General features: G+C 35.7%; 1 protein-coding gene across 2 annotated transcripts in view; it reads right to left on the bottom strand.

The window, feature by feature from the left end:
• Window positions 1–22397, bottom strand: part of POLK (DNA polymerase kappa) — a 61736-nt gene that overhangs the window by 18912 nt on the left and 20427 nt on the right. For both annotated transcript variants that reach the window (XM_070412201.1, XM_070412202.1), the window contains 5 exons: window positions 19006–19177; window positions 14699–14818; window positions 7744–7896; window positions 3316–3447; window positions 1155–1308 (listed from right to left, as the gene is read on the bottom strand). In XM_070412201.1, the coding sequence (XP_070268302.1) occupies window positions 1155–1308; window positions 3316–3447; window positions 7744–7896; window positions 14699–14818; window positions 19006–19140 (694 nt within the window). In that variant the 5' untranslated portion in view covers window positions 19141–19177. The remainder of the gene's footprint in view (window positions 1–1154; window positions 1309–3315; window positions 3448–7743; window positions 7897–14698; window positions 14819–19005; window positions 19178–22397) is intronic.

Below are 22397 nucleotides of genomic sequence, written 5' to 3'. Positions count from 1 at the left end.
TGCTTCAAAGATTTGAGACTCAAACAATGTGAGAGTTATAATTGTATGCCATTAAGAATTCACCATTTTTGCTTCAGGGAAAATTACAAACAGGTTTCCCCACCACTGCCTATGCCTTCTCCCCTCTCCCCTTGCCCCTCTCCCCTCAAAGCAATCAATGAGTTGTGCACAGGGAATGTAGCTGTGGGTTGTGAGCAAACCTTCTCTGTTTCTACCTTTTCATCAGATGAACTTTGTTCAGGAATCCAGGACAGCTCAGACATTTGAAATAATCATACCTTTGACAGAGGGTTGAAAGCAATGTGCATAATATCTGCATGTTTCTTGGTATCACTTTGGATAGGTAATAAAGGGTCCTTTTAAAAAGAATGCTTTGGATCATGAAACTTCTGATTCATCATATATAAAAGAATAAAAGTAGGTCCAAGGCAAAGAAGGGAGCTGGAGAGTTTTTAATTTAGGAATGATGAAAAAAAAACAACCTACCCAATGATTTGATATGTTTGAAGCAAAACTTTTTTTTTTTTTTAGAATGCAACATTTATTATAAAAAAACTAGATTAAATTAATAAATTAAAAATAGTACGAAGCAAAACTTTTTAAAATCTATTTTCCATTTAGCAACTACAACAAAAGGCCACCTTAAACAGACAAGCTCTTCAGATTCAATTTATTCCAACCCCTTATTAGTTAGATTTTAGGAAAAGACTGCTATAAAATCACTTTATTCAGGGACTCTGCATACTCTTTTAAAGTCTAGAGATTTAGCAATCTTATTTGGTGTATCAGTGACATTACACATATGCTTTTTTAAATTTTTACTTATTGATTTTCGAGAGGGAGAGGGAAAGAGAGGGGGAGAGGGGAAATATTGATTTGTTGCTCCACTTATTTATGCATTCATTTGGTTGCTTCTTGTATGTGTCCTGACTGGAGATGGAACCTGCAACCTTGGCGTATTGGGACAATGCTCTAACTGAGCTAGCCGGCCAGGGCAACATTTCACACATTTAACTCAGAAAACCCACTGGTATATTTTATTTCTGAGTTTTCATTTAAATGTATAGCTAGTCCTATAACCTATGCATGCTAATAAGTTAACTGAGTTAATTCAAATTCAAAGGGTTTTTTGTTTGTTCTGATAAGTTGCTTACCATTTTCTAGAGCGTGCCCCGTTTTGATGAAATACTTTCTTTTGTCCTCAGGCCAATTTTGTCTTTCCTGTAAGTGCTTTGTTATATTCAAGTAGGCTTCATCAAGACTCATGGCCATAAAATTGGGATCATAATCAGCAAGTATTTCCTTAACCTTCAAAAGGAACAAAATGGTTTAAGTTTTGCAGCCATAGCAAAATTTGTCACATACAGCCGATAAGAAAAATTAATATTCTTACTTTGCAACCATAGTAACGATCCTACAATCAATAGCTCATGGATTTAGGGAATAAATAATTTACCGCCAGGGCACATTTGTCCAAATTCTCTTTCTTATTAAAATACATCATGAAGGTAGAAGACTATGAAATAGCTTTATTTGATACGATCTCTGTTTAGCCACCTGTATCTAGAAATAGTAAGTGATTCAAATAAATCTCAATACATCATTCTGGAAGGAAAAAACGGTTAAGGAACTACATTTTAAGAAGTTGATCAAAAATAGAAATGGGAAAAATAGAAACCTCCTCTCCCCCACCTTTCATGATGGTTTTTGTATATTTTTAAAAGGATAATCTTATTTAAAGGTACTATGTTACTTTAGAAAGTTCTATTTCAATTAATTATAACATGCACATAAAACTCCACTCAATATACACATTAATGCATGTATCCATTCAAGAAAACAAAGCTCAATTATCAGGATTTATAATGGGAAAAGACCACAAAATCTGTAGTGTCTGTGACTGTAATAAATGATGGACAATAGTCTGGAGTTGCATCTTGGGACAAAAGAAATACATACATAAAGAGGTCTGAATCTCTATATGATTCTAGAAGTGCCTTTTATATAAGACAGTTTTATTACATGAAACCAATCTTTTTTAACCATTGAAGTATTAGCTGAAACTAGAGGAAATGGTTGCCAAAATAATACACTTGCTAATAAATTACGTTATGGTTCCATCTAGTATTTAAAAGCTGTCTGATGCATTATGAGAAAGCCCTTCTTGATGATTTATAAAACGAAAGCTTTTTAGCTTAATATAATATGAACAGCTGAGTGAAAGGTAATTTTAGAAAATAGTGACATAAAACTTGGCCAAGTTTTGCTCAGAGAGTACCTAATTAGCTCTGTTCCTGTAGAGGAAACCATTTTTATGATGTACTCAAATAGAATCTTTCTAGTGAAAATGAAATTCTGGAAGGTCTGTAGTTGGCAGCCAGCTAAGATTATTCTGAATGAGAAGTACTCCCTAGAGGCACTGAGTACTCACTAACTTCCTTTACATAGGATATAAGAACAAGAATAGAATGTGCCAGTAAACATCAAGTACTGGGCTATGACAACAGTCAAAGCTATCCCATTCTTTTGGATAAAACAAAAATGGCTTTTCCTTAAACTTTTAAACCAAGCTATAAATATTAATGTATTTATAATCAGTGAATTTATGCTATAGTTCATTTACACATAAAAAAACATTTATTATCTGCAAATAAACTATCTAAATCCTACTCAAATTTAAAGATTTCTCTAACTTATATAAATAACTACAAGAAAGATAACTAAAAACATTTTGTTCTCATTACCACACTGTCCAAAGTTTTACTGAATCACAGTAGGAGTTAAAACAATTCTTTCTTACAAAGTCTTTGAAGGATTTTCAAGCTTATTAAAAGCTAATCAAAATAGGTGAATTCTGCTACTGTTTTAAAAACACTGATTAAAAAAAATAAAAACACTGATAAAAAATTATTCAGAAAAGAGGTTGAAATTAATGACTTGAGTAGATTTTGTAAATTATAAATATCAGGTGATTCCAGAAGAAAATGTACAGTGCAGATTAAGGAAAAAAAAAAAAAGCTAAAGTTAATTTAGGTTATTATTAGAGCAATTAAAAGTTTTCTGGGGACATAAAAGTTTTCTAAGCAGATTAAAAAACATGTGAAAAAAGAAAGAATTGGGAAATAGAAGGGTGTATTCTGGATACCATATACAGCTCAGTTATTTAATATATAGATTGAATAAGTGGTAGGAGGTGAGACTAAAGGGATAAACTAAGGCAAAATTCTGATGTGTGAAGGCATGTGGACTTGACTTCATAGGTGACAGGAAGTTGGTGAAGGCTATGCATAAGTAGGGGTGAGACATTAGACTTACCTCTTTACTCACAGCTCGGTATTTGTCAAAGTTAGGAGGCACTATAATAAGTTGTGGGCAGAGCCTTTTAGCAATAAATCCTGGCATGGCTGCACGAACTCCAAACCTCCTTGCATGGTAATTTGAAGTACTCTGAAAGAAAATGGACCACTTGGGAATAAATATACAAACCGAAATGAACATATTGATCGATACATTCAAAAGAAACACATTACTGATGTGCATTTTCAATTCAAGGATATTTCTTTTTTTTTAATCCTCACCCGAGGATATGTTTATAGAGGGGGAGAGAAGAGAGAGAGAGATCAATCAATGTGAGAGAGAAATATAGATCAGTTGCTTCCCATACGTACCCTGACTGGGGACTGAACCTGAAACCTAGGTATGTGCCCTGACTAGGAAGTGAACCTGCAATCTTTTGGTGTACAGGATGATGCTCCAACCAACTGAGCCACTAGGCCAGGGCTCAAGGACATGTCTTTTTTAGGTCACTGTCTCAAATCAAGCTTTTATTTTATCTTATCATAGCATGATGACATCATGACCTTCTCCCACTGCTATCTCCATATTTATAATATGACACCAGGTAATAAGCAAGACTGTGATAATAAAAAGGTTCCCTTACATTTCCAGTAACTAAACTTCATTGGTTTTAAGGCATATCCATAATATGGTACTATATATCAAAGTCTGGATGATAGTGGGTGAGCCTATATAATAAAAGGCTAATATGCAATTTGTCCCCTCGACCAGGAGTTCGATGGGGAGTTCAACCGGCAGTTCGACCAGGAGGCGGGGCCGGCCAGCCAACCACCCACGGCCCCTCACCCTAGCCAGTAATAATAGTAAAGTATAAATGTAAAGTAATATTATAGTACAAACAGTATAGATGTTACATGAAAGTAATAATATAGAAAGAATAGTACGGCACAATAGTACAGATTTGGAATTTGATCTATTTGGGATTTTGGAAATTTTTCATTTAGAACAAAAATCAAAAGGTCTAATATATGGTTAGTCAAATTAAGTCTCCAAAATGAAGTGATAAAAGCTTAAAAGAACTTTAAAAGTTAATTTTATTTTTTAAGGCTTAAATATCTTTTTTGGTGAAAAAATTTTGACTAGGAGATGGAAATAAAAACTGAAAGTAGAAAGAACATTAGTAAATCTTACAGATGATATCTGACAACAGTCTCTGATAATATGGTAGATCACAGCACTACATACAAATTTATCACAAATTAAATCTTTTTTTGGAACATTAAGTGAAAAGTCAAAGAACGCAGAACAGAATCTATCAAATGGAATCATTATTTCACAATAATAACATCAACTTCCCATTAATTACTTTTTAAATGGCATTTAAAAAATCTTGATAGTACTCAAAACTACGCTAATCCTTGGTCAGTGTTCTGGAACAGAAAATGCAGATGGCACTAAAAAGACAAACCAATGTTTTAAATATAAATAAGTCTAAAGGGATCTATATAAACGCTAGACCTAAGGTAGAGCAGAAACCAAATTTTAGATATGACTTCCTTTAACTTTTAGGTTTGTGGTAGATTATAAATCATAGCTACAAAATTTTACAGTTCCTCCTATCAAAGGTGGGTTCTAGTTCCTCATACCAAGTGACTTGCATTTTGACATGCTTTGACTCAAAGAATGTGAGGGAGTGAAATTATGAGTCATGAAGCCTAGGCATTATGAAGTCAGCAGCCTTTGCATTTGTGGGATCTGCAACCTACATGGTTAGAATATTAAATAATAATGCACCATGGGCCCTGGCCTGGTGGCTCAGTTGATTGGAACGCCATTCAATACACCAAAAGGTTGCAGGTCTGATCCCGGGTTGGGGCACATACCTAGGCTGCAGGTTCTATCCCTGTATATCTCTCTCTCTCTCTCTCTCTCTCTCTCTCTCTCTTTCCCCTTCTCTCTAAAAATCAATAAAAAAGACATATCCTTGGGTGAGGGGTAAAATAAATAAATAAAATGCACCAAGAGAAGGGAAAGCTGGATGGCTGGAAGCCATTCCCACCACCTCAGTCAGTTGACGTGCCAGGCATGTTAGTGAAGCCATTCTGGATTTTCCAGACCCAGCTACATAGCTCTAGCCAGGTAGAGTAGAGATTAGCCATCCCTATCATATCTGCTCAAATTATAGAAACATGAGCCAATAAATGGTTGCCCACTAAGTACTGAAAGGGTTCACTATGCAGCAATAAATAACCGCTACAGGGTCTAAGTTCTGAGTACTAACTTAAACATTTTAAAAATCCTACAACTCGTTAAAAAAGAATTCCAACTGTAACAGATTGTAATAATAAAAAGTGTATCATCACCACCATGACTGTATAGATATTTTTTAAGAGTTTATCAGGACAAAAACAATTATGCTTCAAATTTCATTAGAAGAGAAATCTATTAGGTCAACATACACGGGGAGTAATCTTTGTTTAAATGTAACAGATAATCATTTTGAATTTAAAAACAAGCAATTTTTAGGAGGATAAAAATTATAGGAAAGTAAATATTTTGTGAACTTAACAGTGAGGTCATCTTTTTTTTAAAATATATTTTATTGATTTTTTACAGAGAGGAAGGGAGAGGGATAGAGAGTTAGAAACATCAATGAGAGAGAAACATCAATCAGCTGCCTCCTGCACACTCCCTACTGGGGATGTGCCCGCAACCAAGGTACATGCCCTTGACTGGAATCGAACCTGGGACCCTTGAGTCTGCAGGCTGATGCTCTATCCACTGAGCCAAGCCGGTTAGGGCAGTGGGGTTATCTTTAACATGACTATGGTATGTGTGTATGTTTGCATGGGTGTATATATACACATATATGCATACATACATAATTTAATATACATAAGTATACAGTATTATATAATATTAATGAAATCAAATATATTTTTTCAAGTATTAGTTGATTTATGGGAAAGGTGAGTATCCTTTCAATAAACAGTTTTTGGACCAGGACTGTTAGTTGCCTGCATACTCATGGGACCAGAGATAATGAACAGATTATAGTTTTGTAATAAAATAATAACGTAGTAGGAATTAGGTTTATAGCTATCTAAGGCATTAGAAAGTGTTTCTCATATATATATATATATATATTTATATATATATATATTATTTTATTTTATTTTTTGTTAATCTTCACAGGAGGATAGTTTTTCCATTAATTTTTTAAAATATATATTTATTGATTTCAGAGAGAAAGGGAGAGGGAGAGAGAGTTAGAAAAAGCAATGATGAGAGAGAATCATTGATCTTCTGCATGCCCCCCACCTGGGACCGAGCCTGCAACCCGGGCATGTGCCCTGACTAAGAATCAAACCATGACCTCCTGGTTCATAGATCAATGCTCAACCACTGAGTCACTCCAGCCAGGCTCCATTAATTTTTAGAGAGAGTGGAAGGAAGGGGGGAGGGAGGGAGAAAAAGGAGGGGAGAGAGAGAAAGAGAAAGAGAGAAACATCGATGTGAGAGAGATACATCAATTGGTTGCCTCCCACATGCACCCCAATCTGGGGGCCAAGGACCTGCAACCCTTCGGTGTGCTTGCTGACGCTCTAACCATTGAAAAACATATGTGTGTTTTTTTAATTGTCTGAAGTTTTACATATGTCTCCTTTTTCCCCGATTGACCCACACACACACATGTGTGGGGTTTTTTAATACAAAAACCCAACCATTCCAGTTACTATTAATTCCCAACACATTTTAAGCTACATATAGTTATTCTGGTCTTTAACTTCTATGGTTAGGGTGGAAATAAGGAAGAGCAACATAGTAATCAGAAAAGCAAAGATTCCAAATCATGGGAAAAGCGACATAATTACAGTACTACATTAATGAAATATGTTACTCTAGAATGGGTTGGCAAACCTTTTCTAGATAGTAATTACTTAGGCTTTGCAGTTCATATGATCTCTGTTGCAAGTACTCAACTATGTTCTTTTAGTGTAACAACAATAATAAATGAATGGGTGTGACTGTGTTCCAGTAAAATTTGATTTACAAAAGAGGCAGTAGGCTGGATTTGGTGCGCAGGCCATTACTTGCAAAGCCCTGCTTTAGAATAACATTTTTCCTTTTTCTTCTAAGCTAGAACAGTTACTTAAGAAAAATATAATTTGCAACAGAAAGTACAATGCCACTCTACCATTTACCAGGTTTGGAACTTTAGGGAAGTTATTAAACATCTCTCTAAGTTTGTTTTCTTATCTGTCAAATGGAAACAATAATTTGTACCTCAAGGGATGTTGAAAGGATTTAGTAACTGAACACATAAAGCAATCAGAAAAATACGCAGTTAAGCTGGTAGAATTCAATAAAGTCTTTCCCCTGCATAAACCAGTAAGGCTTACTTGAATATATTATGAAGTTTCCATTTTGTCTTTTCCTACTTACCAACATACTTGATGATCCTACAGCAATGGGTTTATCTTTCAATTCTGGATTGTCCCTCATTTCTACAGCTGCATAGAAAGCATCCATGTCAATGTGCACTATGGTATTGTTCAGATTCCGGCTCTGTTCCAATTCCATTGCAAATCTGTCAACCTTAATTTTTAAAAAGTTAACATATTTTTGACAACATAATATTATAACACTACTAATCATAACATTAATATTTTACTAAGTATCTTCTTTCTCTATTCATCTATCCATCCATCTGCCCACCCACCCATCCACCCACCTACCTGTCTATATTGTTTATTAAGACTTATAATTACTTTAATTTTCACAAATATAGGCAGTCTGTTCTCAAATATCATTCCCTATCAACTCTTACATGTCCCAATACCCATAAGTATAAGAGGTACTTAATAAGTATTTATTGAAGAATAAACTATTCCAACTGCTTATATCAAATGACTCTGCTGCTTTATAAATTTGGAGAACAACTTATGTAACTAAAAGCTTCACTTTAGGTAAAATAAACAACTACTCCTATCTGATTCATAATATTCATATCTTAAAATAGCAACAAAGGAAATGAGCAACAAAAGATTATACTAAAGCATATGTAAACATTCCCTCTGTAGAACTGCTTTTATAAGGCTAAAATTTGATACAAATCAAATTAAAAATTTAAGGTGTAATTATTCTTTCATAAAATTTCAGTATATATGTCAAATATAACAGTAAAGAATCTTAATCTTTAAAGAATCTTTTTGTTTCTTTAGAGAGAAAGAGTTGGGTCAATTAAAAGAAATGAAAAGGGGTAGAAATAAGCAAAGTAGGGCAGTAAGAAAAGGGTTTATGTAGCAGACATACCCATTCCCAAGTGTTCCTTTTATGCGACCTCTACCATAGAGGCTGAAAAAGCTAAATATGCACTTTCTCAGTCTCCCACCAGCTGGGGGTGGCTGTGTGACCTTTCTGATCTTCGACACGCACGAAGAAGTCAATAAAACCAGTAAAATTATGAGAAAAGAGATTAGAAAGCTATTGAGTGAGATGGAATACATAAAGAACATGCAAGAGTGGCTGGCAAATGGTACAAATTCAATAAATGCAACCGATTACTACAAGGATCAATGTCTAGCTGTATAACAAAACAATAAAAAATAGAGGGGAGCCCGGCCAGTGTGGCTCTGTAGTTGAGCGTCGACCTATGAACTAGGAGGTCAGGGTTCCATTCCTGGTCAGGGCACATGCCAGAGTTGCAGGCTCAATCCCGAATGTGGGGGGTGCAGGAGGCAGCCGATCAATGATTTTTCTCTCATCAATGATGTTTCTATCTCTCCCTTCCTCTCTGAAATCAATAAAAAAAATTTTTTTTTAAATTGAGGGAAAACAGCCATAAATATGTAAATGGGGTGATCTCCGGAATAAAAGCCATTTCCATCATGTGGAAATCCCCATGGCAGGTTTCCTGAAAGGTGGAGAGTTACAAGGGTATAATTTAGCCTTTCCCATCATTGACCTTCAGCCTTGCTACTAGCATTGCTTCTCAGCATTATAGTGAAGCTAGCTGCACACTAGCTGCAGGTTAGGACTGCAACTTCTCTTTTAGAAACAATCACACTGAATCACATTTGTCTCTAGCAGTCATAGTAAGACTTCCTAGAGCAGGGGTCCTCAAACTTTTTAAACAGGGGGCCAGTTCACTGTCCCTCAGACCGTTGGAGGGCCGGACTATAGTTTAAAAAAAAACTATGAACAAATTCCTATGCACACTGCACATATCTTATTTTAAAGTAAAAAAACAAAACGGGAACAAATACAATATTTGTATTTGCACGTGGCCCGCGGGCCGTAGTTTGAGGACCCCTGTCCTAGAGGGTCTGATCCTATTTAGGCTGCAATCCACTGAACAATCTGCGGTGCTCTTTGCTTTCTTCAGGCTGTTTCTATGCCGAGAAAGCCCTTCCTGTCACAAAGCCTTTAAGTATCAGTTCAGGTATTTCTCTGAAACTTAACTGAATCTCTGTCCTCCACACCGCAGAATTTAATGTTTCCTTATTAGTTTTCCTGTTCTTACTATGGCACTAATTATATTAGATACTAAATTGTGAGTTTAGTACCTAAGAAGAAACCTTATCTCAGATAAGACGGAGAAAGAACTTTAAGAAAGAAAGGGAGGGGGGAAAAGGAATAAAATTTATACATATATATATATATTTCTGGTTAAAAAAGAGAAAGTAGTATTTGTAGAAAAATTTAGGGGAAGGCTGATCTCATGCAGTGAGACACCATGCCTAATAAATGAAACTTTTCAACATTAATCTGATTTATTATCCAGACTTAAAACAACGATTTTTCCAGTTCAATTTTACACTGGAGAATAGCATCTTGACATTAAAAAAAAGAAATAAGCAAGGCATGGAAACTAATAAAAACAAAGATTTGAAAACTACTCTATATTAATCTAGAAAATATGCTTAAGATATGAGTCAACTGAGAATAACAGAGCAGCATCTGAAATATCTTAACCCAGAATTGTTGGAAAGGAAGAAGATAATAGAAAGCAAACTAAATGGGAAAAATTCTCCTCGGACTCATATATTAAAGATAGGGCGGTTTCTTCAGCAACCTACTGACTTTTCTGGGCTCATGGCAAGTGTATAGTTGCCAAAAGGAAACCTCCCCACTGATGACTCAGACATTCCATTTTCCTTTACTATCTCTCATTAGTCACCCTTCTCTGAACTCTTTTCTATCAACATCTACCAAATGCCCACCACTGCTTTTTTCAAGTTTCTTCTAATGAAATCCTCACTCACGTTTTTCTTTCTTCCATTTTTCCTTCCAAATGACTTTGAAGTTTTGATATGAATCTCTAACATGTCTGTACGGTATCCCTTTTGCCACACTCGTGATCCAGTATGTGTCACAGAGGTTAAGAAGAATGGCTTTCGTTTGGGTCTCAGCTCTGCCACTAATTAGTTACATGACAGTGTAACTATCCTCTCTTCCCCACTTCCCTTATTGTAATGTGGTAAGGGCTTAATGATATTACCTATAATTTTAAGAGTAGACGTGACATTTGCTGAGTATATTAAATGACAAGGGTATATTTTAAGTGCTTCTTACTGTAAATGCATTTAATGGTCAAAATAATTCTGACTTAATGATTACTCCCATTTTATAGATAAGGAAACTAAAACTCAATAAAATTAAGTAATTTGCCCCTCATACAGCTGGTAAATGTTAGAATTAGACCTGGAAATCAGGTTACTCAAAAGTCTGTGCTCTTTCCATTATTTTATGCTACCCTAAAATAGACTTTTAAAAGTTTTCATCACTGAAATAAAGCTAGCGGTATGTTTGATATCCATATTATGTCTAAGTTTTTAAAATCCTTTTTCTATTACATCTAGGAGAGTATTTCAGCAATACTGTTTTTCATTTTCTTAATGAGCATTGCTCTGACAATTGTTGAATAAATCTGAGTTCATAAAATCAAGTGTTAAAATGGTAAAAATGCAGTGATTTGCTGTGTAGTTGCCATTTACTGTAATATGATGTCTGTCTATTCAATTTATGAACCCATGCTATAACAGGATATTTTAGCAGCTACAAAAATGTGCCTTTAAGAAATCTAATGAGGATGGAATGGGGTGGGGAATACATAGAGAGGATCTGAATTAATATTATGGGAGTTCATGCCTACAGAGATTACTTACCTCAGCTTGACTGGCAAAAGTTCATACTATCTTATCACACATAATAAAATCTACTATTCAGAAATTTTATGACTCTAAAATAGAAACACACTTCCTATGAAAACTTTTCTGTTCTCTCAGAACTTCTAGACTCCTTAGGACTTCCTCAATCCCCTCCCATTTATACAACTTCTTTTAAAGGAAGCTTAACTAACAAAACAATTTAACAATCAACATAAAACACATTTCCTGTCCATTCCCCTTGCAAAAGATGCGAGAGAGCCTCCTGTGAAATAGTCAACTAAAACTGTAACAAAATCTGAAATTCTGTTGCACAACATACACAGGTATTCTCTATTCCTTGAAATTATTAGCATATTTTAAAATATGAGCTTTAAAAATAGTATGAACAGCAAAATATTATGTTGCACCACTCATTTGTATTATATCTTTAAAACTTAAAGATATTCGCAGGCTATAAAACTCACCAAAAAAAGGTCTAGAAAATAAATTGCATAAGGATTAATATCAATTCAATGTTAATGTGGACAGAATAGAATTTTTAAAAAACTTGATAAAATGATGCTTAAATTTATTTAAAAGAATGCATGAGAAAAATAAAAATTTTTTAAACAAGAGTAGTGAAGGAGGGTATTAAATTATATTATTGTAATTTAATAATTAAAACTACATGGTACTGATAAAGGAAAAGATTCTATTGATCGGGAGAGTCCAGAAACAAGTCCAAGTACAACGAGAGTTTAGTATATAAACATGCCTCTTCAACTCAGTAGAGAAAAGACTCATAATTCAATAGTGATGTTGGGACAAGAGAATCATTATTTGGGGAAAATAATACCACTTAGGAAAAATATAATATTCACTATTTAAGAAAAAAAAATACTTCATACCTTACATCAAAACAAATTCCAAAGAGACTAAATATTAGAGTATAAAAAAATCTATACAAATACTAAAAGAACATATAGGCTTATTTGTGAGGAATAACCTCTATGCATAATACCTAAGTTAAGGAAATTTTAAAAAATACTGTTGGATTTGTTTATATAAACATTTAAAATTATATAGGGGAAAAACCCTGTAAAATTAAAATACAACAAACTGGGAAAATATTTACAACAAGTGGCAGATTAAAAAATCCTTAATATATGATAATAACTATAAATCAAGAGAAAAAAGATACCTGCTCCTCTAGAAATGTAGACAGAGGATATTGCTTTGGAATGCTAGTTGAACCCCCAAATCCATTCTCTCTCCCTTCTACAGTAATAGATTTTTAGCTGCACATGGCCACCCAGGTATACTTTACAGCTTCTCTTGCAGTTAGGTGTGACCGTGGAACTTAAATTCTTATAAAAAAATGTGAGCTGAAATAATGTGTGCAACTTCTTTTTCACTTGTGTATTAGCAAATTATTTGCCTTTAATTTTTCCTTTGTTCTTTCTTCCTTACTAGGGAGCTAATCCAGTTTTGTCAATCCTGGTAAGGATAACATTTTGAAATTATGGAACATGATGCAGAAACTGGTTCTCAAAATTACTATGGTGATCAGAACTACCTGACCAGCTGGGATTACTTACCTATTATGTGAGAGAGAAATAAATTTGTATCTTATTTAGACCATTATATGTTTGGGTCTCTTGTGCCAGCTACTTAGCCTACATCCTGACAGAATAAAACAGAAATTGCCACAAAAAGGAAATATTAGTAGCTAACTAATGTTTAAAAAGACAATCACCTTATGCCACAGCATGGATGGACCTGGAGATTATACTAAGTGAAATAAGCCAGTCAGAGAAAGACAAATACCATATGATCTCACTTATATGTGGAATCTAGTGAACAAAATAAACTGAAGAACAAAATAGAAACAGAGGCATGGATACATGGAATAGACTGACAGCTGTCAGAGGGGAAGTATAGGAGCCTGCAAAAAGACATGTAAATAAGAATGATTATCACAGCCCTAACCGGTTTGGCTCAGTGGATAGAGCGCCAGCCTGCGGACTGAAAGGTCCCAGGTTCGATTCCGGTCAAGGGCATGTACCTCGGTTGTGGGCACATCCCCAGTAAGAGGTGTGCAGGAGGCAGCTGATCGATGTTTCTCTCTCATCGATGTTTCTAACTCTCTATCCCTCTCCCTTCCTCTCTGTAAAAAATCAATAAAATATATTTTTTAAAAAAAGAATGATTATCACAAGGATGTACAGAAAACAAACAAAAAAACTGGAACCAAGGTGGGTTAAAGTAAATAAATTATGGTACCTCCATACAGTGGCCTGCTATGAAGCACTAAAAATGATGATTTGGTAGACAAATCATCTTTTATCATGGAGGCAGACCTCTTAACACAGAAGATAAAAATTAGCTTGTGCTCTGGGAAAGCATTTTTTTTTTTTTAATGACACATTATAGTTTGGTAAAAAAGACATAAAATTTATTATCTCAACTCTATCATAAGAATCAAATTAATATTATGATTTTATCATTATGTTGTAAAGTGCTTTGTTAAATTGAATCAGATTTGATCAACAATAAAACTATTTGGAAAATTAAACTTCAGTTTTATTAGCAGAACCTTGACTGCTTTAAGTTGTCAATCTACCACATGGTCCCTGGCAGTGTAGTTCTTATCAAACTTTTCTCCTGAAATAACTTTTAATACCAGAGGAAACAAAGTATTTACTCCCCAAAGATCCTGAAGAAGCCAAAAGCCCCCAAATTTTTAGAATTCTTGTGTTTTATTTTAAAAATTCATGCACATTAGACATTCTACCCTTTATGTGACTTTTTGTTTTACTATCATACAATTATGTTTTAAATTACCTTTTAATTTAATTAGTTAATATGGTCCTCCAAAACCAGCATTGTAGAAAATATGGCACATTAATCCTGTGGCCCTTCTAGCTGACAAGTATGTATATAATAAAAAGAATATAAGCTCTAACTTTGCTAACTACTTGTCAAATAACTAGGCAAGTTATTTAACCTAATTAAGGATCCTTTTACTCATCTGTTTGATGAAGGTGACAATGTCTAAGTGTAGGATCTTTATGTAAAGCAGAGTAATTTTAACAAAGTATACATATTTGTTAAATTTTTGTTTTACAGTATAACGAACATTTTATTTACATTTTACCTTGTTTTTACTTATGACATGAGCATGATGCATTTAAACGGTCAATTCCTATTCTACCAGCTCTCACTTTCTTTAGCAAATAAATTAATACCTGTAATTGTGCTTTCCTTAGCTGCTGACTGGTAATTTGAGCTTTTTGTTGCATCATATTTTCAATTCGTTGGTTTACTTGCTTTTCTTTCTTGAGCTCATTTCCATAAAATCTGGACCCCTATGTAGGAAAGCAAAGCAAAGCATAAGAAAAATGTCTGAAGGAAAGCATCACTGTAGTGTAACCTGGAGGCTAAGAGTAAGAGAGCATCAGAATGATTAAATTCAAAACTTAGCTCAACTATTTCTAGCTAAGCGCACCTAAAATTAATCTTTCTGTGTCTCAGTTTCTTTATCTGTAAAATGAATTTATACTTACCTAAATGATAGAATTGTTGTGAGGCAGTACTAAGCACAGTATAAACCAAGATGAGTACGTATCTGCACTCAAAAAATAACAATGTGTCCCTAGACAGAACCCTTAGGTCATATCCAAGGCCTTAGTCAGATGGATCATCAGTTACCTCCGTCACTTTTACTTTAAAAGTATTTTTAAAAATTTAATGTTAGTCGTTAAAGAAAATAACTTTCAGAAAATTACCTATCATCCTATCACTGAACATAATAGCTATCTACTCATCAGGCTGATAGACATCTGGATTATTTTTACTTTTTGGTTATTATAAAAAATGTTGCAATGAATATATGTGTACATGTTTTGTGGGTAGACATGTTTTCATTTCCCTTAGATATGTACCTAGGAGTGAAATCTGTGTCATCTGGTAACTTCATGCTAAACCTTTTGAGGAACTGTCAGATTATTTTTCAAAGTGGCTGAATCATTTTACAATCCCACCAGCAATGTGTGAGAGTTCCAATTTCTCCACATCCATGTCTGCCTTATTTATTATAACCATTCTAGGCTATAATACTGTGAATGCATAATTTTTTTTTTAGTTTGTTCTGGAATTTTTAAATAAAATTTATCTTTATTGTTGGAAGTATTACAGATGTCCCCCCCCCCCCAAAATTAACCCCTCCTCCTCAATCCCACGCCCTCCCCAGGCCTTCACTGCACTATTATCTGTGTCCATGGGTTATCCACACATACATATAAATTCTTTGGTTAAGCTCTGCCCTCCCCTTCCCTCTGAGAATCATCAGTTGTATGCTTCCATGTCTCTGGATATATTTTGTCAATTTATTTTGTTCATTAGATTCCGCATATAAGTGAAATCATGTGATATTTGTCTTTCTCTGAATGGCTTATTTTACTCAGTACAATTATTTCCAGGTCCCTCTATGTTGTCTCAAAAGGTAAGAGATCCTTTTTTTATATATACAGCTGCATAGTATTCCATAGCTACCACCGCTTTTTTATCCACTCATCTACTGATGGGTACTTGGGCTGTTTCCAGATCTTAGCTATTGTAAATAATGCTGCTATGAACACAGGGATGCATACATCCTTTTTCGCTTTTTTATCCATTCATCTACTGATGGGTACTTGGGCTGTTTCCAGATCTTAGCTATTGTAAACAATGCTGCTATGAACACAGGGATGCATATATCCTTTTTGATTGGGGTTTCAGGCTTCTTAGGATATATTCCTATAAGTGGGATCGCCAGGTCAAATGGCAGTCCCATTTTTAATTTTTAAAAATCTTTACTGTAACTTTAAATTGCATTTTCCCAATGACTAATATAATCCAGTGGGACAGGAAAAAGGATGGCAGATCAGTAGAAAAAGGATGGATTATTTAATAAGTGGTTCTGGGACACAGAGAAGAGAGAGATCTGATAGGGACGTCTAAGATAACTGTAATATTCTATCTCTCAACCTGAAAACCAGGTTTATTTCTTTTTTAAAAATTGTATGATGAAAATTTCTACTAAGTCTCAAACAGAAAAATTGAGAGATTAATACAATGAACAGATGTACAAAATTATCATTGATATTTAACAACTGTTAACATTTTGCCATATTACCTTGATTGATTTTTTAAGTGACCTGTTGTAAACTAAATTACAGATATAATGACAGTTAGCTAGTCCATAGAGTATTACATTATGCACCTTTAAAAATAAGGCTATTTTACCCTAGCTTGTTTGGCTCAGTGGATAGAGCATCGGCCTGTGGACTGAAGGGTCCCAGGTCGATTCTGATCAAGGGCACGTGCCTGGGTTGTGAGCTTGATTCCCAGTAGGGGGCATGCAGGAGGCAACCAATCCATGATTCTCTTTCATCACTGATGTTTCTATCTCTCTCTCCCTCTTCCTTCCTCTCTGAAATCAATAAAAATATATTTAAAAAAGAAAAAACAATAAGGCTATTTCCCCACATAATCATAACATTTTAATAACTAATAAAGTGAACATTAATTCCTTAATATTATCTAGTATCCATTCCATCTTCAAATACATCTATGTATTTGTTAAGCAGGATCCAATCAGAGTCCATATGTTATATCTGCTTATTTCATCTCATAATCCTTTTAACTTTCAAAATTGTATCTACATTTTATATACTAAAATTATTTTTCCCTCAATTTTTTATTTTGGAATCTATAAACCTTTAAAAGTTGAAAAAAAAATAGTACAATGATCACTATATGTCCTCTTCCAGATACAGCATTTGTTAATCTCCTGCAATATTTGGTTTCTTCCCAACATTTGGTGGCGTGCATGCGCGCGCACACACACCTTTTCTCCCCATTTCTTCCTAAACCATTAAAAGTAAATTGCTGTGAATATCAGCATGCATTTCCTAAGAATGAGGCTATTCTCTTAAATTTTATACCTTACTTCATGGATATTCATAATCCTATATAACAAAAGACTAATATGCAAATCGGCCGAACAGTGGAATGACCGGTTGCTATGACGCACACTGACCATCAGGGGACAGACATTCAACACAGGAACTGCCCCCTGGTGGTCAGTGCACTCCCATAGGGGGAGCGCTGCTCAGCCAGAAGCCCTGAGCCAGCCTCACGGCTGGTGAGCGCAGTAGCGGTGGCGGGAGCCTCTCCTACCTCCTCGGCAGTCGGCCATCCCCCAAGGGCTCCCAGACTGCGAAAGGGCACAGGCTTGCCTGAGAGACCGCCCTCCCCCTCCCCCAGTGCCCAAATTTCATGCACCGGGCCTCTAGAATATAGATGAAACCAAAAAAGGTGGTATGAAGAAAATCTATTAAAGAATTCTTTCAGCCTTATCCGGTTTGGCTCAGTGGGTAGAGTGTTGTCCTGGGTTTGATTCTAGTCAAGGGCTTGTACCTCAGTTGCAGGTTCCTGGGCCCTGGTCGGGGTGGGTGCAGGAGGCAACCAATTGATGTGTCTCTCTCACATTGATATTTCTGTCTCTCCTTCTCCCTTCCACTCTCTCTAAAAATCAATGGAAAAATATCCTCATGTGAGCATTAACAACAACAAAAAAAGAATTCTTTCATGGTCTTAGAGAAGCCATATATAGTTGACTGATTCAATATTTAAAGAAGCAAACATAAATCTTCTGCTCAGGAGAAACTACCATGAGCAAAATCTGTGCAAAGGCTAAGAGGCAGTTCATATAAAAAGAAATACAAATAGCTTTTAGACATATGAAAGATGCACAATTTTACTTTTCATAAGAGAAATACAAATATTATACTATGTTACCAGAGACTGGTAAATCCAAAAGTTTAGTAACACACAGTGTGGACACATTGTGGCTAGATAATACATACCCTCATATGTTAATAGTGGAAATGTAAATTGATACAACCACAATGGAGGGCTACTGGGCAATTCATAAAAATTGCACATGCTGTATCCGTTTGTGCTATCTGCATTTGCTGGAACAATTCCACTTCTTGGAATCTCCCCTATAGTTACATTTGCACATATGTAAAGTTATAAAATACAAGGTTATTCATTGCAGTACTGGTAAAAACAAAAGACTAGAAATGACATATGTCCACCACTAAATTTAGATTTCTGACTGGTTCAATAAATTATATTATATCCACATTTAGCATAAAGACCAATGAATATCTTTAATTACTTACACAGAAAGACCTCCAAGTTATATTAACCGAAACAAAAAACACAACAATCACAATATTCTCCTCCTGGGGTTAAAAAAAGGGCAAAAAAATACATGCATGATATTTAATATTTTGCTTTTACATGCATATTATGTATATGTGAAGTAGAAAACGGGATGGCAAGAACTGAATAGAAAGAAGATTATTCCATGCCCATTCGTAGCTTAACAATGTTATATATTAAAATTATAATAAAAAGGATGTTTAAAATTTACTGATTATCATTTAAACAAAAAGTATAAAAGTTACTATATTAAAGACATTGAAAGAAACAAGAAACATACCTTTGTGGCTTCCATTATAATTTTGTTTATTTTCTCTTTATCTAATCCTTCCATCCCAGCTTTATTATCGTTAAGTCCCATCCTAAGAAGGAGATCATCTTTGTAACTGTCATTCTTCTCCTTTGTGCTGTCCATGGTGTAGACTTAATGTTAAAATGGCTTCTTTTATTACCTGAGAAAGCATACAAAATAAAAACTGCTTTTCAAAGCATTGATGGTGGGAGGGGAGGGAGACACTTAAAAGTTAAAGCGATATGGAAATCAGCAAAACAAATAAAAAGTGATGGTTAAGAATGTTTAGCTATTGAGAAATTATCATTATGCAGCTTTTAAAATTACTATTCCAATATTATAGTACTCTTGGAGGGGAAGAAGGAAGTAACATTTCCTGCAAGCTCTGTGCCAGTCACTATGCTCGGTGCTTTACACTTGAACCTCACACAGGAGCCCTGAGAGGTTATTACCCCCAATATAAAGAGAAAAGAAACGTGAGACTTAGAACATGTCTACTGACACACACTTGCTAATAAGTGACAACATCTGTGTTGAAATCCAGGCCTGAGTTTCACACACGTTTTTCCCATATTAATACACTCTATAGGAAATAAATACATAACAACACTTCCTCTACTAAACATGTTTAATTAATAGCACTTATTAGGTGCTGTATGAAGAGCTTTATTCTTATGGCAGTGAAAAAATAATAATCTATTCACTTTCAGGAAATTATTACATTTTACAATGTTTTATCACTTCCAAGGTTAAGAAAAATATTTTCGGGAGGAACCAAGATGGCGGCATAGGTAAACACCGGAGTTTGCTGCCTCGAACAACCACTTCAAAAATACAACTAAAAGACAGAACAGACATCATCCAGAACCACAGGAAGACTGGCTGAGTGGAAGTTCTACAACTAGGAGGAAAGAGAAAAGCATACCGAGGCTCAGAGGAGGCGCAGTGCTGAAGTAAAATACTAAGGTGCGGAGTGCATGCGGAGCGGGCTGGCGGCTGAGGGCGCGGTTGTCGTTTTCAATCAGGAGGGAGTCTCAGGCTCTGAGCTCCAGTTCTGGGCGAGTCTCTAGTGACCCAGACTCATACGGGAGAAGCGGGACTGTCTGGCATCGCTCAGAACCCTAGGGCAGCTTTCTCTCCGTGGGGCTTGCAGCGGATTACTGGGACACTGAGAAGCAGAGCCTCTAAGGGCAAGACTGAGAGCAGCCATAATTGCTAACCCCGCCCTGTTGATCCCGTGGGACCTGCCCCGCCCAAGCCCTGCAGGGAGACTTTTGCTGGATAGCCTCAGGCAAAGGCTAGATTAGCACCTCCCTAGAGATCCAGGAGCCAGGAAGCCCAGAGGTCAGAGTGGGACCATCCAGTTTGCAGCTCCATGGAACCATAAAAGACACACTCAGGGGGCAGACTCAGTGAGCACCAAAGCCCCATTGAAGCAAGTCTAGCCCCAGAGGGGTGTCTCCAGCACAGAACTTCTCCCAGTGCAGACACAGCTGATTCTCACAGCCAATTGGCCTGGAGGTCAATTCCTCACAGTGATAACTACAACAATCAAGGCTTAACCACAACAAGACTGTGCACAAAGCCCACAAGGGGGTGCACCAAGAGTGTCTACCTCAGGTAATTGGGACACTTAGTACAGAAAGGCACTCTATCGACACAGCGAAGCATAAAAAATGCTGAGACAAAGAAACAGGACACAAACGACAGAATTGGAGGAAAGCAAGCTGTTGGATATAGAGTTCAAAATCACACTTTTAAGGTCTTTAAAGAACTGTCTAGAAGCTGCCGATAAATTTAATAAGGCCCTCGAAAAGACTGGTGAGACTGCCGATAAATGTAGTGAGATCCTCAAGAAATCTAATGAGACCCTCGATGTTGTGATAAAGGACCAACTAGAAATTAAGCATACACTGACTGAAATAAAGAACATTATACAGACTCCCAACAGCAGACCAGAGGATCGCAAGAATCAAGTCAAAGATTTGAAATACGAAGAAGCAAAAAACACCCAACTGGAAAAGCAAAATGAAAAAAGAATCCAAAAATACGAAGATAGTGTAAGGAGCCTCTGGGACAGCTTCAAGCGTACCAACATCCAAATTATAGGGTTGCCAGAAGATGAGAGAGAGCAAGATATTGAAAACCTATTTGAAGAAATAATGACAGAAAACTTCCCCTACCTGGTGAAAGAAATAGACTTCCAAGTCCAGGAAGCGCAGAGAACCCCAAACAAAAGGAACCCAAAGAGGACCACACCAAGACACATCATAATTAAAATGCCAAGAGCAAAAGACAAAGAGAGAATCCTAAAAGCAGCAAGAGGAAGAAAATCAGTTACCTACAAGGGAGTACCCATACGACTGTCAGCTGATTTCTCAACAGAAACTTTGCAGGCCAGAAGGGAGTGGCAAGAAATATTCAAAGTGATGAATACCAAGAACCTACAACCAAGATTACTTTATCCAGCAAAGCTATCATTCAGAAGTGAAGGCCAGATAAAGAGCTTCACAGATAAGAAAAAGCTAAAGGAATTCATCACCACCAAACCAGTATTATATGAAATGCTGAAAGGTATCCTTTAAGAGGAGGAAGAAGAAGAAAAAGGTAAAGATACAAATTATGAACAACAAATACACATCTATCAACAAGGGAATCTAAAAATCAAGTGAATAAATAATCTGATGAACAGTATGAACTGGTGATTGTAATAGAATCAGGGACATAGAATGGGAATGGACTGACTCTTCTTGGGGCGGGGGAAAGGGGTGTGGGGGTGAGTGAAGAGATTAGACAATAATCGTGCACCTATGGATGAGGACAGTGGGTGGGGAGTGAGGGCGGAGGGTGGGGTGGGAACTGGGTGGAGGGGAGTTACGGTGGGAAAAAAAAGAGTAACTGATGTAATAATCTGAACAATAAAGATTTAATAAAAAATAAATAAAATAAAATTAAAAAAAGAAAAAAATATTTTCAAGTAATAATTCTTTAATATTTTTATATAGTTTTTATAATTTACCTTCACATACATTAGCTTTAAAAACTATGTATAATAACCATGCAAAGTAGATTTGGTTATTCTCATGTTAGAGAAAAGAATTCGGAATATCGGGAAGGTTAAAGGAACTGCCTATTATAATTCTGCTAATAAGTAAAGTCACTGTGATTTGAATCCAAGTCTTTCCCAAGTCTAATGAAGCTATCATAGCAAATGGGGTTTTTTGTGTGTGCTGAGGACTTTTAAGATCTCTTAGCAACTTTCCAATATGCAAGACAGTATTTTTTTTTAATATATTTTATTGATTTTTAACAGAGAGGAAGGGAGAGGGATAGAGAGTTAGAAACATCGATCAGCTGCCTCCTGCACACCCCCCACTGGG

The sequence above is a fragment of the Myotis yumanensis genome, unplaced genomic scaffold, assembly GCF_028538775.1.
Source record: "Myotis yumanensis isolate MYYU_CA2020_CCGP unplaced genomic scaffold, mMyoYum1.0.hap1 SCAF_4, whole genome shotgun sequence".
NCBI lineage: Eukaryota > Metazoa > Chordata > Mammalia > Chiroptera > Vespertilionidae > Myotis > Myotis yumanensis.
This window is presented reverse-complemented; position numbering and strand designations above follow the sequence as displayed.